The sequence below is a fragment of the Vipera berus genome, assembly GCF_964194415.1.
Source record: "Vipera berus genome assembly, chromosome: Z".
Taxonomy (NCBI): domain Eukaryota; kingdom Metazoa; phylum Chordata; class Lepidosauria; order Squamata; family Viperidae; genus Vipera; species Vipera berus.
In genome coordinates, this window is record NC_138205.1 from 23,636,171 (window position 1) to 23,651,263 (window position 15,093).

A 15,093-nucleotide genomic window follows, 5' to 3' on the forward strand; every position below is an offset into this window, starting at 1 on the left:
TGCATTTCTGAGCCTTGCGCGGCGAGGGATCACCCGGCTCCATTGTGCGCTCCGGCTCGGCCGGGGCAGCCCTGCCTCGAGGGGAGGGGGCAGCCTGGGTTGGAAAGGAGGGGGAACGAAGGAGAGAAACATCGAAACACGGCCTGCTCTGCTCGGGCACGGGGATTAAATGGTGGGGGTGGGGGGAGAGACAAGAAATATTCGTGCCACGAAAGTGGGCACTCTACTCGGGGGCATCCAAAACCTCTCCGGCCAGCTTTGTCAAGGCGGCCCAGGCAGTGATCGGAAAGAGTGACAGAGAATAGTAGATTGCCATTTACCTCATTTCTTTCCCCCCCCCCGACAGAAAATGGAAAGATGGGTGGCACTACCATGGCACAAGTTATTGTTTGCACTCCCGATGGGGGCCCGCGGAGGGACACAGCCAGTTCTGGGTTGGTATTTCATACCAGAAAATAGCACCACCGTAAACCAATAAGTCCCTGCCGCTGTTAGAGCCAAGCAAACAGTAGTGCAATTGAAGATTACAGAGCAGAGGATTGGAGAGGCAGGATCAGCCTGTCTCGGCCTGCTCAGTTGGGCCATGAAGGGGGGTAGGGGGTGGGCAGAAGAGCTGGTAACTTGGCACAAGCAAGCATTGTCTGCTTTGTTGTACATTAGCGGAAGAAATCAATGCGAATTTTTGGGATGACGGAGTGTCCCTGGCAGGAGGGAGGGGAAGCAGAATGTTACACAGACTGGCTTTGTTTTGCTGCTGCCTGCCTGAAAGCACAGGCCAGGATTGGCATCACTAACTGGTACTTGACCACAGAGTCATTTTCATATCCCAAAGCCTTCTCATCTTTAAGGTTGATGCTGTGTGGCTTCTTAAAGGACAAGGAGGAGCAGGAAGGCAAAATTCCACTCCGACATTGCGCTCTGCTGTGGGCAGCAGCCAAGTTTGTGAGCAGCAGCAGCAGCAACAAGTAGGTTGTGCTACCACTGAGTAAGAGTCAAGCCCTGTTTGCTTTGTTACGCCACAATGCTGACAAGCAGACCTGAATGGTCCTTCCAGGCATGTGGTCTGATGGAAGGGCCTCTCAGTGCTGCTGCTCAGCCACTCAGGTCAGTCGAGGAAAAGGAACATTCTGGTTGCCAAGCAACCACAAGTCAGGTTTTTATCTACCTCTTATGTAGCTCTCTTAAAGAATGGGAAAGTGAGCGCACCAGCCAAATATCTAAGTCAGGAAAACAGATGGGAAAGAGGCCAAATCAGCTTGGCATTGTGTTCCCCCCTAAAGGGGGAGGGGGGCTATTCAGCAGCCAGGGCAAGTAAATGGATAAATGACAGTGTGAGCTGAAAAACCCTGCTTTGCTGAGGGAGGGGGTAAAAGCAGGTTTAATAAAACTGCAAATACAGCTACACACATTAGCAACATACTGTATTTGTAACCTCAGAAGTCCCACTGATTTCAATGGGATTTCTGCCCAAATGAGTACTTAATTGCAGCCTTGTAAAACTAACCACTATTTAGACTTGCTAAAAATAGCCTTTTCTTCATTAGAGACCCCTCCAAGTGAAAGAAAAGTCTAAAGGATGATAGAGTTGATGTAATAATAAAAGCCACATATAAAAACAAAACTACCCAGATCTAAGAACAAACTAAAGGAACTTGGCTGTTTATATTACATTTAAAGTTGATAGAGAATCAAGATAATGTGAAGAAAATGCTAAATTGACTTTGATCAGAGAAAAGTTACTATCTGTTTCTTGTTGACTGAAAATCCCTTAGACTTTTTGGATGAAATAAAAAAAATGAACTTATGATTTATGGTTTTGATTAGACAGGATAGATACAGAAAGAAGAGTTATGTAGAATAAGAGGTAAATTTATAATATAGTTATAACTGGTAAATAAGATTGGAAGCTATTTCTTTGAATCTTTTTTCATACTTAGTTTTTTTTCCTTTCTTGCACTTCTAGCTTTTTCTTTCCTCACTTTATCTTAGTTTTTTATCTATCAGAAAAAAACAATACAGTACTATAACTTTTAGAGCTGAAGGACAGAAATGATTATTGTTTCAGCATGTTTTTCTAAAAACTATAATATTGTTAGGCAACTCTTGATGGAATATCAGCTCTCTGTTTAGTACTTACAATGCCTTGCAATTATAGTAGGTAATAACTATAAATCACTTCTTAAATAGATTAAAATTTGCATGATAGCCCCATATTTTACTTTTCCCATGAAAATTGGGCCTGAAAATGCTGAACATTCCATTCCAATATTGAGTTATCCATTCTGATTTTTCTAAACCAGAATTAAAAGCCCTGCCCATCTTTACCGCCCACAAAGCAACCACAATTTCCATCAAATGAGTCCCTATCTTTTCTCATTTGTTGCTCAGTAAGTAGCACTGAAACACAATGTAGAATTTGAGCCTAGTATATGTGTAACTTTGCAGATGCCACAAAAATCTGATCTAAATGGACACTAATGATTGGATGTTAAAAGTTTCTTACTCCCAACAAAACCTTATTTCTCACTTTCCCATTTTGTTTAGGGAGGAAATATTTAGAGGAGGGGGAACAGGAATATTCTCAATTGTATGCTGCAGGCCCTTCCACTTAAGCATGGAGTGGCCCAAATATGAAAGAGGAAGGGAACATCATCTGATTTTAGCAGCAAAAAGGAAAGCCATGGTAAAATACTGAATCCTGTCCCTTATTCACTATCACTTCTACCACTGGAGTTACTCAAAAAATCAAATTAGGCATTACTCTTAATTGTGTGTTAATAACCCAAATACTGTTTGTATTTTAACACTAGCAGGGGGGCATGGAGGAAGAGAGTCACTGAGACTAGATTACAAAGGAAAGACAAACAGCCTGAAGGGAAGCAGTTGCAGCTGCTACCAGGAAGAACTTTTTTTTCTATAGTTAATTGGAGAAATAGATGTTCTCATTGAGACTATAGCTCATAAAAAGATTAAACCTCCTTCATGTTGCTCCTATTGAGTAGGTGGGTGTATGCACAATAAAAAGATGTCCTTGTTTCCTATTTGCTTCCTATATCTGCCTGTTTCGGGCTCTAAGCGGGGCAATAATACAGGAAGTGATTTGCCACTGTCTTCCAGGATGTCTTTTGACTTCCCAGTCTTATCTATATCCCTGATATTTCCTGGTAGCCCCTTCCAGGTTTCCTAACTAGACCTGAATTAGGTTAGTTTAGTGTGGTCAGCTAGATCTGCAATTTAAAACAAAAACAAAACAATTATGAATGCAACTGGGTTGACCTAGTGTTGACCATTAAAGAAGCAACTGCATACAAAAAGAATATACAAGAATATATAAACAGTTTGCAAGAGACAGTTTGTATGTGTCTCGCCCACCAGTTGGCAGAGTTTTAAGTGTCCCATCTAGTTGCTCTTCAAGTTGCATAGTTCTGATATATCTTGCAACCTTATGGACAGCATGGTGAGAATTAAACCTCATTGATATGCCACTTTAACAAGGTTTAAGTAAATTTTCAGCACCATAATTATGCTGGTCAGTTATGGCCAAACATAGATGAGTACCAGGCCCATGCAAAAGTGGTTATAAACAAAGCAAATAATTCTACTCCAAAAAAGGAAAAAGTATTGTAGGACAACCTCATTAATGGAAATGAATAGCAAGAGGTACTTATATACTATTACAATCCTTTCAGTTGGGGAAACTTGACAGCTTAGTATTTTTAAAAAATGGAAGAAAAGTCATGGCGCAATATATTTAGTGGCATTTATAGCAATATTCAAATGTCTACTAATACTGTTCAGACTCGGTGCATTATACCAAAGTTACAAATTTATATTCTACATTACATCTTCTTGCCTCTTCTTACAATTTGTTTGCTTTTGAAGGAATAATATCACAATAGAGATGACCAATACCGAATTGTTCTTTGTTTCCACTGAAAATCATTGAGACAAGTGCAAGTATCTTTATATGAATTCACCTCAGTTATATTTATCACCTTTTCCATATGGGCATAAAAGAAAGTCCTCTATTAAATTCCTAGAGGACATATAAAAAAGGAACAAATGCCAAATAACTCAACTTACCAAATTAAGAAAATTAACTGTATCCAATAGTACAGTCACAGTGTTCCCCCCTCAAAACTCAGAAACTCTTGCTCAATTCTAAATATAGCACCATTTGTACTTCTTTATCAATTACTTCCTCCAATCAGAATTACAGTATACTGCATGTGAAAAAAAGCAAGCAGCAAGTAAGCCAACCTTATGCTACAGGAAAAAGCAACTATCCCTCTCCCACAGTCTTTGATATTTTCACTCACACTGTAATAGATTTTTCACATGGGAGTTGGTTTTGTACAAATCTTGTTCCTTAAACAAGCCATGTGGTGATATTATTTAACCATCTCAAAATTAATGTTGAAAATTAAAGGTGTATATATGCAATTCAGGGATCTCTTCCTTATGCTCAGCATAATCATGGAACAATGATGTGTCTTATGTCTCTTCACATTGCAGGAATGTAGGAGCATAGCTTTAACCAAGTACTATTCATCAAAACTCCCTGCATAGAAATATTAGCAAACATAAAATAGATATCTAACATATCTTAACTATTCTTGCTGTGCCAGTTCCTCTACCAAATAAGATGCAAAATAAAAAGCTCAAAATCCCAAAATTAAATTGACAAGCACCTCCATTGCATTCTAAAGTGTCACAGTTCCAGAAAATGGTTATCTTGCAAAGGTCTATGGCATCATGCATACTGTACATCATTCTCATACTGTTGTATTACTCTTCTGATCTTGAGTAACTCACCTGAAGCTATCTGATCCTATTTTAGAAGCGTGTACTTCTATATATGGCAGTCACATAACCCAGATGCCCTTTTTTTTCTTTTACTCTAAAATTACCTTGGAGAAAGTTCAGGAAATGGATGCTGTAGTTGCCTAACAACTGTAGCCTAGATTCTTCCTTTTATTACCACTGGAGAGAATAAAATACCAATCGATCTTAAGACTGAAGCTGTGATTGGTGATAGGTCAACCAATAAATACACAGATCCATAAACTATGGATATTACCACATCTGATCCTCAACAGAAGATGATTAAGCCCACCAAGTTCCCTCTTTCCCAGCAACTTTTAATTTGGATGAACCTGGGAATTTCTTGGTTGAGCTTCCTTACTTGGTAGCCTCTCTTACTATCAATAGTATGAGCTTGACCAAAACTCTCCAGGAAATTCACAATCCAAGAAAATGGCAGAAAAGGCACTCAATGAGTAGTGATCAGGCAGGACATGGACATCCCACAGTAGGATATGACCGATTTAGATGCTTCTGTGGAGTGGTAACAGAGCCATCAGGAAATGGGTGGGAGCAAGTCACAATATTGTTGAATATGACCATCCAATCCCCAAGTTTCTGCAAGGATCTCAAACTGTCCTGTTCCCAGAGTCCCTAGGAACTGAATCTTGCCGTCCATGGCTTCCTGGAGAAAAGAGTTTCCGATGCAGGCTCCATACCCAACGCTAAAAAGAAACAAAAGCAAATCAGACTTTAGAAAGTCATCAACAATTTTAAATAAGTGTTGAATACCTTCCCTCTCAATTATTCAATCCACATATCTCTACTTTATATTTGAATCTTTAAAATCCATCCTGACTTTATGAAAATTAATTTGAGGTTTAAATCTTAATACCATTATGCATTAATAATACATAGCACTGACCAACATGCAATTAGAAAGCAACATTTTATAGCACATTTTGTTTAGTATCCATAGCATTTCAGCTTGGTTGCTTTCTAACTTGATCGCCTGCAGATATGTTCCATTTCTACTCTCATCAACTCCAATCAGCATGGCCCATGGCAAAAGATGATGAAACGCACAGTCTACAATACTGGAAGGCATCAAGTTGTTCACTATGTTATAACAACTGTGCAAGATTGGTTGATATTTCATTATCCAGACGGAGGACTAGAAAACTCAGCTCACACTGTTAGGCATTATGTTAGCCAGCTGTATAGATATTAGAGGAATTTTAAATAGCAGTAGTAATATAAAGACAACTGCGTGGCAGTGGCACAGAGGACAGAGAAGCTATAGGACGATAGAACACAAAAGGAAGAGCACCTGGACACAGAATCACTCATTTAACAGGGATGAAGCAGACATCCTGAAGTATCCCTGTAATATAGACAGGCTCTTGGGAATAATATGTGCTGCAGCTTAGGGAAATGGGGATGGCAGGGAGCAGATACACGAACGGAGTGGGAAGTTGCACAAAGGCAGAAATGTTTGGGGGGGGCTGTACCTGGCCGCCCCAATCTCAGAGTGGGGTCACTGGTTCTCCGGCAATGCCAAAGCTCTGGCAAATAAAGAAAAAAAAACAGAAGCCATCAGGGATGGCCTAGTGAACCCTGGAGAGGAAGGATAGAATAGCTGAATCATACTATTTGGCAGAAAAAACACATAACTGTTGAAATACCTACAAGGTTACCAGCAACTGAAAGATGGTCTTTCATAACTTTGTTACAAGGACAGAATTGCCAGTGGTAAGTAAAAAGTCTTGGGGCACTCTTCCACTCAGGGCAGCTCATATCCTTAGTAATGAGCCCTATAATCAACAGATTCAACTGCTAACAACTTCCCCCGATTCACAGCATTTCAGGTCGCAGGCACTTCTCCCCAAGGAGTGAGGGGTGTCACTTCTAAGAGATGTTGATTATAATAATGAAATATCTGGGTTGAGACCCTCCCTCTGTATGTCTTTGAAACAAAGTTAATCCAAGTAGAACCACCCATCCAGCACCATTTCCCTTTCCTCAGATAAAACCTGAAATAATACAGTCAAGAAAAGGCATTATATGAGGTTAATAAAAGAACTCTATTACAAACTGTTATCGCCAAAGAACATTTAAAACACTGAATAAACTCACCGACTGATGGTGTCCTAAAGCAGAGCTGCTGCCAGGCAGTGAACTTCTCCCCTGCCTAAGTGGTTCATGGTGGCTTGGGGAGGCTCCCTCTGACCCGGAGGTGTGAGCTAAGAGGAACACAGAACACAGTTAAGCACCAGCAGAAGCAACTGCTAGTCTCTTGAGAGGGTTGATAGAAGAACAGTGATGCTACCTCTCGGGATGGGCTTGACATCTAAGTCCCATTCCTCTTCCTCAAAGTGGCCAGGGAGTGACAAGCCAGGAGGGGGACCAGGGCCAAGGCCCAGAGGAGCTAAGCGCTGAGAAGGGCAGGAGGACAAGCTCATTGAGACACTTGGCTGGGCAGCTAAAGAGAAGTGAGGAGGGAAAAAAAGAGACAAACATCGAAGGCATTTTGATTCATACCCCTGTCCCTGAGAACACCTCTCCCTCCACAGTTTGTTCCCATCTCACTAACAGATAACATTATTTCAACCACATTTTTTGTGGCCTTTCTCCATCTTAAACTCATGGGGGCCAAACAAGGTGGGAGATTATTTTGGTCCACTCTTGGCTTTCTGATTGCAGATAAAAAGGTTCTGAGATTGATCTACCAGTTTTCACTGTTTGCAAATCTATTTCCTCTCTTCCCTACAGTTTTTTTTTTTTGTATAGTAAAGGCAATAAGGCTACATTTACTTAGAGTTAATGCATCACTGCATTGTCGGTTCCAGTCTGCTCATTACTGTTTTTTTTTCTTATCAGTTCTTAAGCAGCCAACTGCCTGAAATGCAAGGCTCCATCCACAAACATACAACCCCCTTCCCCCCCCCCCCGCTGCCAAAAAGACAAAACAAAAAACCCACCAATGGGAATGTACCAAGATTAGGCCTAACTAGAAACTCTGGTCATGATGATGCTGGTAAAAAAAATGACATAATCAAAACTATACTTTTGTTTTGAATTCCCTGGATCACACAAAGTAGCATTTGCTTTGTCTGACAGATCTAGTTCTGTAAACTTAACGGGGATAATGACACTAAAAAAACCCACTGATTCTTTCTTTTTCAAAATAAAATTAATGTTAATCTTTGACATAGATTTTATGCAACTTTTCTTATGCAACTTTTCTTTTCTTTGAAGAAAAGAATAAATAAAACATTTTAAGAATTCCAATCCTCCCTCAATCAAAACATTCCCCTGTTGACCTGACCATCCTTGCTTAGACATGCTCATACCTTGTCTCCAGAGCAGTTGGGCTATAATATTTGTCCACTGATGCTTGACTTCAGCGGAAGCTGCTTGCAATGTATACGCCTGCCGGGCTGGTCCCCTTCCAAACCAAAGCTCAAAACGTAACCCACTAGAACCCACACTCTCTGTCAACCCCATGGAAGCAGTCTGTATGAAGAGAGGAAACAACAAAAATGTGACACTGTTCACGCTTCATAATCAGCTGCAAAGTAATTTGATTTTCACTTAACTGTTCTGCAGCCTCAATCAGTTATAGCTTATGCAGTAAATCATTATTAAACCCATTGCTCACTGCAATATATGAACAAGGTGTCTGAGTAAATATTGTTGCACCATCTGCAATAGGAAGTAAGTTTACATGCAAAGCTGAGAGATGGGTGATCCAGGAGAAGAGAGGGCTTTTTAGTTGACAATATTTTTCACCAAGAATTGTAATTTTATTCCCTGATGTCAGCTGAGCTATTGGTGAGATAATCAATCCGTTCTCTTCTTCCCCAAATTTTAATTTTCTTCCCAATCCTTTTTTCCACACTGCATTTGCAGTGGCTTTCAGCTGTTTGTCATGTGCAAGTCTGACAATCATGTTTATTTATTGAACGGATAACTAAAGCAATCTCATTTCAGACAATAATTTCACCAGTATGGATTAAAATAGCCCCAAATTACACTTCTAGTCCCTAAAGCCTGGGAAAATATTCAGGATAATCACTTTACCTACCTGCAAGGCCTGTTTGCAGACATAGCTACCCTCAGCTCCTTTACATTTGGTAAAGAGTAGCAGCTGCTCAAACAGGAAAACATGTCGCTGGCATTTACGGCGTCCAGACAACAGAATGAGTTCACCACGCTGAAGCAATGGCCCTTGTTCTGACAGTTTCATCTGCAAAGGAGCGGGAGCACACATGAAACTCAGGTTGCCTTTCCCTCTAGTGCTGAGAAGAGTGGGAGACTGTCGGTGCCCCCAGTTTGCCCACCAGTATTTTTGTGTTTGCTGTTGTAAGTATTCAGAGTTTTGCACATTTCAAAAAGATCAGAGTTTGGCAACAGCACAAGTGTCAGAAAAGATTAAGCTGGCGGGTTTAGACAAGTGGCATGGGAGGAAACAGCACATGCACAGTAAGCAGCAAGAAAGATGCAGCACCATACGATGGGAGCGCCCACGCGCTCACCTCGCAGCCCCGGATCTGCTCTGTGGCCAGCAGGTCTCTGCCTCGCTGCTCCTGTGCCTCCAGCAGTTGCTGGGCCTCCTGCAGGGCTTGGCGGTCAGGCCCCTGCTCGAGCTCACATTCATGTATCATCTCACCCAGGAAGCGCCGGTACCGCTCCAGTTGCTCCAGAGGCACCTGCAAAGTGTATGCTAGTTGTCCATCCTCACGTGGCTCCATCAGACCTTTCTGCAGGAAGGAGAGGATAAAGACAGAAGGCTAGAATGAAACAACGGAGACAAACCACTCAGATGTTACCTGTTACATCACCGTTTCCTGGATATCCCATAATCCAGACATGTCAAACACAAGGCCCGGGGGCCGGATCCGGCCAACGAAGTGGTTTCATGTGGCCCACAAAGCCATCCTGGAAACAGTGAGGGAACGGCCCCCTCTGCCTTGGCTCTGGCCCAGAGACCCTCCTTCTGCCAGAGACCCTCAGATCTGTCCCACTCCTGCCCAGGCCCCCATAGGCACCCTTGATGCGAACGATGTAGAGCTGGCCATGCCCACCCAGTAGGCCATGCCCACCCTGGCCATACCCACCCGGCCCCCTTAGGGCAACCGCAATGCTGATGCGGCCCTCAATGAAATTGAGTTTGACACCCCTGCCATAATCCATCTCTCTACAATGAACGAAACTACACAAATATTCCAAAAAGTTGAGCTTTTTGGGGGATGGCCACCAGGCTGCACATGATCAAACTCAGTGCAACTGTAAGTATGCCAATCTCAGGGAGACCTAATCTAATGAGTAAAAAGGGCCTCTTATGAACAGAAGCTGTTTTCTTTAGCAGTTGATTCATCCGGCCTTTCAAGATCAAAAGGGAAATTCCATCTCTGTCTGCCACATGGCTGCAACTCATTTACCTTGCCAGTGCTTCGAAGCAAAGCCAGGGCAGCCTGGAACTTGTGGTGATCTTTGGCATAGGTTGCATACAATTGAAGCTCTTCTTTCTGAAGTAGCAAAGAGAAAACTCATCAGTGGAGTACAGTCAGGTAAATTCCAGGAAAACTGGCTATTGGAACAGAGCAAAATCACCTCCTCTCTAGCCCAGGGGTAGGCAACCTTGCCTCTTTTATGACCCGTGGACTTCAACTCCCAGAATTCCTGAGCCAGCCATGCTGAGGGGAAAGGGAGAGGTTTCCAAGCTGAGCCATGCTGGCTCAGGAATTCTGGGAGTTGAAGTCCACAAGTCATAAAAGAGCCAAGGTTGCCTACCCCTGCTCTAGCCTATGGGCAACATGCTCATTTTTACTCCCTCCATTCTTTTTAACAGGACAAGGCAAGCTCAAAAGACTTCCATCTCTTTCTTTCAGCCTTGCTGCTTTTGAATTCCATGCACTAATTATGGAATTAATATTCCTTATCAATTTATTTCCATGCTAAAGCAAAGCTTGTCCTGATAATTTGTATTATCAGACTTTTAAAGAAGCAGGAGAAAACACAACATTTTAATAAGGTGATAGGCTCTTTGAAAAAAAGAGGTCTTTTTTATTAATGGAGAGAAGCAAAAACTTTGTAGCAAGCATGTAGGTGAAGGTTTCTTGTAGTAGAGCAGGTAAACAAAGAGCATGGAGTACTCAAGAATTAAGGCAAAGTATAATTCTGACAAAACAGAAGGGCAGAGCTGACCAGAAGGAAAGGCAGTTTGGCCATTACTGTGCTTTCTGCATAGTCTTTAAAAAATGAGGATAAAGAACCGCAAGCTTTTTTAAAAGGGGAGGGAGCTTTTACCTACCTTTTTAAAGATGGACAGCCCTGCATTTGCTGTGAACCAGACTGACATATCTCCAGGAACAGTAACTAGCTATCCTGCTGCTATATTGAAGACTGAGGTTGTTTATGTCAAGCAATAACATATGTTATTTCATATGTTAAACTTATGTATTGCTTTAAGAGATTTAGTTTAAGTTTGGGAGGGGGGACGAGTAGGATTGCACCTTTCAAGGCCATCTCTAACTAGAGAAGATAAGACCTTGGTGGGTTTTCTAATGGAAGGGAAACTGATTCTTTAAATTAATTGGAGAATATGATTAATGACAAAATTAGAAAGGTGGAGAATTGTGTTTTAATATATTGTGCAAGGGGCGGAGATTTCAGATTCCAGCTTCCTTCAAGCAAGCATTTGCTGGTGTATTAGGCTAATAAAGGACTTTTAAGGTAAATAATGCCTCAGAGTCACTTGAAAAGCCCATGCGTGGGAAACTTGACAGTTTACTTTTATTAGGTAAAGGTAAAGGTTCCCCCGCACATGCATGCTAGTCATTTCCGACTCTAGGGGCTGGCGCTCATCTCCGTTTCAAAGCTGAAGAGCCAGCGCTTGTCCGAGGATGTCTCCGTGGTCATGTGGACAGCATGACTAGACGCCAAAGGCGCACGGAACGCTGTTACCTTCCCACCATAGTGGTCCCTATTTTTCTACTTGCATTTTTACGTGCTTTCGAACTGCTAGGTTGACAGAAGCTGGGTCGAGTAACAGGCGCTCACTCTGTTACGCGGCACTCGGGATTCAACCCGCCAAACTGCCGACCTTCTGATTGACAAGCTCAGCGTCCTAACCCACTGAGCCACCGCGTCCCTTTTACTTTTATTAGTTAGAGATAATTTATCCTTGCAGCTCTCTCTGGATACAGAAAGCAAACAAAGGTTGGATCTACTATATCTTGGATGCAAAAATTAAGATGACCACTACATGGCAGCAAGGAAAGAGTTTTCTGTACTTCTTTACAACCATTTAGTGGTTAACTGGAGCTTTGCAGCCCAGATCTGGTAGCCTTATCAAAGATTAAAGATGGAAGAAATAAAAGAGAGAGAAAGACCAGAAGTTGAGAGAGCAATGACAGTCAAAGTTGTGATATCAGCCAACCACTTACACACAGGTACTCCCGATTTACGACCACAACCGAGCCCAAAACTTCTGTTGCTAAGCAAGAAAGTTGTTAGTTTTGCCCCATTTTACAATCTTGCCTGTCACAGCTGTTAAGTGAACACTGCAGTTGTTAAGTTAGTAACACAGTTATTAAGTGAATCTGGCTTCCCTGTTGATTTTGCTTGTCAGAAAGTCGTGAAAGATGATCACATGACCCCGGGATACTGCAACCATCATAAATATGAATCAGTTGCCAAGCATCTGAATTTTTATCATGTCACTATGGGGATGCTGCAATGGTCATGTGAAAAGTCACTTTTTTAGTGCCATTGTAACTTTGGTCACTAAATGAATTGTTATAAGTCGAGGACTGCTGGGAGTCATGCTCTACTCAAAGGAGATTTTACCTGATTAAAGACTTGTGTATGGGCATTTTGAAAGCCAGGGTGATACACTGGACTGGCACCAAATGCTCCCTGAGGTACCAAAGTTCATTGGGTGACTCTGGATGAATCACTCTCGTCAATCCAGTCTACCACCAGTTGTGGGGAAAATAGGAAGCAATGCTATGTCCCCCATTTTCAGCTCTTATACAAAGGAGGGATATCAATTAACAAATAAATAAATATTGTCAATTTTTAAAAGAATGGGCCTATACACAAAAGCTATTGGGAAGCTATGCTCTCTTCCCTAAAACCCTGGTATCATACCAAGAGACTCTTTAGTTATAGGGGTGGAGTAAAAGGCAACTCTATATGCTCAAGAGGAAATCTCTGCTTCACTGCTTCTTCACATATGCCAGAACATTTTTTTTTAAAAAAAAAAGCCTTTCAGAACCAAGAGATGGTCACGTGGTTGAGGAAGCTCTGTCGGTGGATGGGTGAGAAAGGAAGGAAAGAAAGGGGTGGAATTCTGACACAGGAAATGGGTCCCAGCATGCAGCAGGTGGAGTAGCAGCTGAGGAAAGGAAGCACTCACGTGGCGCAGGAAGCAGCTGCCAGCGCGTGACGGGTGGTTCATGCACCCCTCCAACTCGCTCAGGAGGCAGCTGGAATGGAAGGCCAGCAGCTGGTCCCGCGTGGCCCGGAGGGCACTGCCCAGGCATCTTAACTCAGCTGTCCAGGCCTGTCCCCCGGGCTCCTGAGACAGAGAGAGGGGCTGGCTAAGGGCACCCACGTACTCCCGCTCGCACTCCAGCAGCTCAACCAAAAGCTGCTGTTGGACCCTGAGGAGAAAGAGGGAGGAATGGTCACATTCAAAGTTGCCCAGCCGTGCTTGAACCATCTGGTGACAGCCAAGTCTGTCAAGCGAGGAATGTTACAACACATCGGGCAACAGAACATCAGCACAAGGGTTTATCAGCTGCTTCTGCTCCCCCACCAAAAAAATGTGTGCGATCAGTGTTTTGAACCACATTGCATATCTGCAAATGTATAATTTTATTTTCATTGGGTATGATTCTGGTTCAAGGTGGCTCCAAGTTATTTTATATGTTTTAAAATATTTATGTATTACCTGTCATATTATATTCCATACAGTCTTTCTCTAGGCACGATACAAAATTTAAAATGCATTTGATTGCAGTGGGATGTAGTCAAAGCATATGCACAATAAAGCAGTGCAGAGACCGGGGCTTCAGATCTTGCACAAGCACAATACCTCACTGCAGCTCATTAAAGCAGACCATTTTTTCAGATTTCTGTGCCAGGCTAGGATAAAAGATGTAGTTGCTTCAAGATTAGCATTAACTGTAATGAGTCAGCTCATTAAGGTAGCAGCATAGTTTTTTTAGGTTTGTATAGAAATCCAAAATGCAACTCATTGCTTTAGCGAATAGCATAGAGGTTCTGCTTTCATCAATAATTTTCTAAACCTGTACAATCCTAATGCAGAATATAAAGGGACAGTACTGTGAAATGTTTATTACTGCTAAGCTTGTAAGCCGCCCTGAGTCTTCGGAGAAGGGCGGGATATAAATGTAATAAAAAATTAAAATAAATAAATAAATAAATGATGTGGCTGACCAGTGTGCTAGCTGATTAGCTATTGATAATGGATTTTGGTCACACAGACTTGGTAGAGGGAAGGATTGCTTATCTCGTCTCTCAAGCACAGCTCGATATCTACTCTGCAGAGCAAGCTTCAACAAAAACATGTGTTAATAACTGAGTCTATGACAATGAGCTTTTTAGAAGATAATTTTCTAAGAGGACTAGGCCTCATGTAAATGACAGAGTAACCAAAGTGCAAGAAACCACTTAGGCCATGACGCCCAACTCCCCTACTTAATGCTAGAATCCAAATTAAAGCCCCCCCGATAGTTGTCTAGCCTTTGCTTGAACATATTTAGAGAAGGGGGGGGTTCACCATTTCTCTGTGCAATTGTTTATGTTTGAACTGTTCTATTAGGTAGTTTTTCTCTAACATTCAATTGGAATATGCCTTCTTATGACTTGAATTCATTATTTGGTATCTTGCATTCAGGACTGATGGAGCATAGGTCTTACGTTTTCTTCAGTGTGATAATCCTTTCAAGTAATGCTATCCTACCCTCCCCAACATCCTTCTCAATGCTAAACATTTCCAATTCCTTCAATGTCTCTTCATTTGTTTGATTTCCACAAATAACCTCGATGCTCTTATCTGAATGTGTTCCAGTGTGTCTTGTTTCTTAAATTGTGGTGCCCAGAGCTGGATACAATACCTGAAGCCTGACTAACACAAAACAAAGTGATGTTCATATTGAGGTAGAAGGAACCATTTAGCCCATCAGGGCCTAGTAAAACTTCCCCGACAGATATCTATCAAGCTTCTGTCTCCTACCTAGGAAGCTCTCTAGGTAA

General features: G+C 42.0%; 1 protein-coding gene across 1 annotated transcript in view; it reads right to left on the reverse strand.

The window, feature by feature from the left end:
- Positions 1–3,762: 3,762 nt before the first annotated feature.
- LOC308677236 (rho guanine nucleotide exchange factor 40-like) overlaps positions 3,763–15,093 on the reverse strand; it is a 44,195-nt gene continuing 32,864 nt past the window's right edge. The window contains exons 12-19 of the mRNA XM_081343455.1: positions 13,229–13,475; positions 10,248–10,334; positions 9,342–9,566; positions 8,891–9,052; positions 8,157–8,319; positions 7,133–7,285; positions 6,940–7,046; positions 3,763–5,528 (exon numbers count right to left, since the gene is read on the reverse strand). Coding sequence (XP_081199581.1) covers positions 5,433–5,528; positions 6,940–7,046; positions 7,133–7,285; positions 8,157–8,319; positions 8,891–9,052; positions 9,342–9,566; positions 10,248–10,334; positions 13,229–13,475 — 1,240 coding nt within the window. The 3' untranslated portion in view covers positions 3,763–5,432. The remainder of the gene's footprint in view (positions 5,529–6,939; positions 7,047–7,132; positions 7,286–8,156; positions 8,320–8,890; positions 9,053–9,341; positions 9,567–10,247; positions 10,335–13,228; positions 13,476–15,093) is intronic.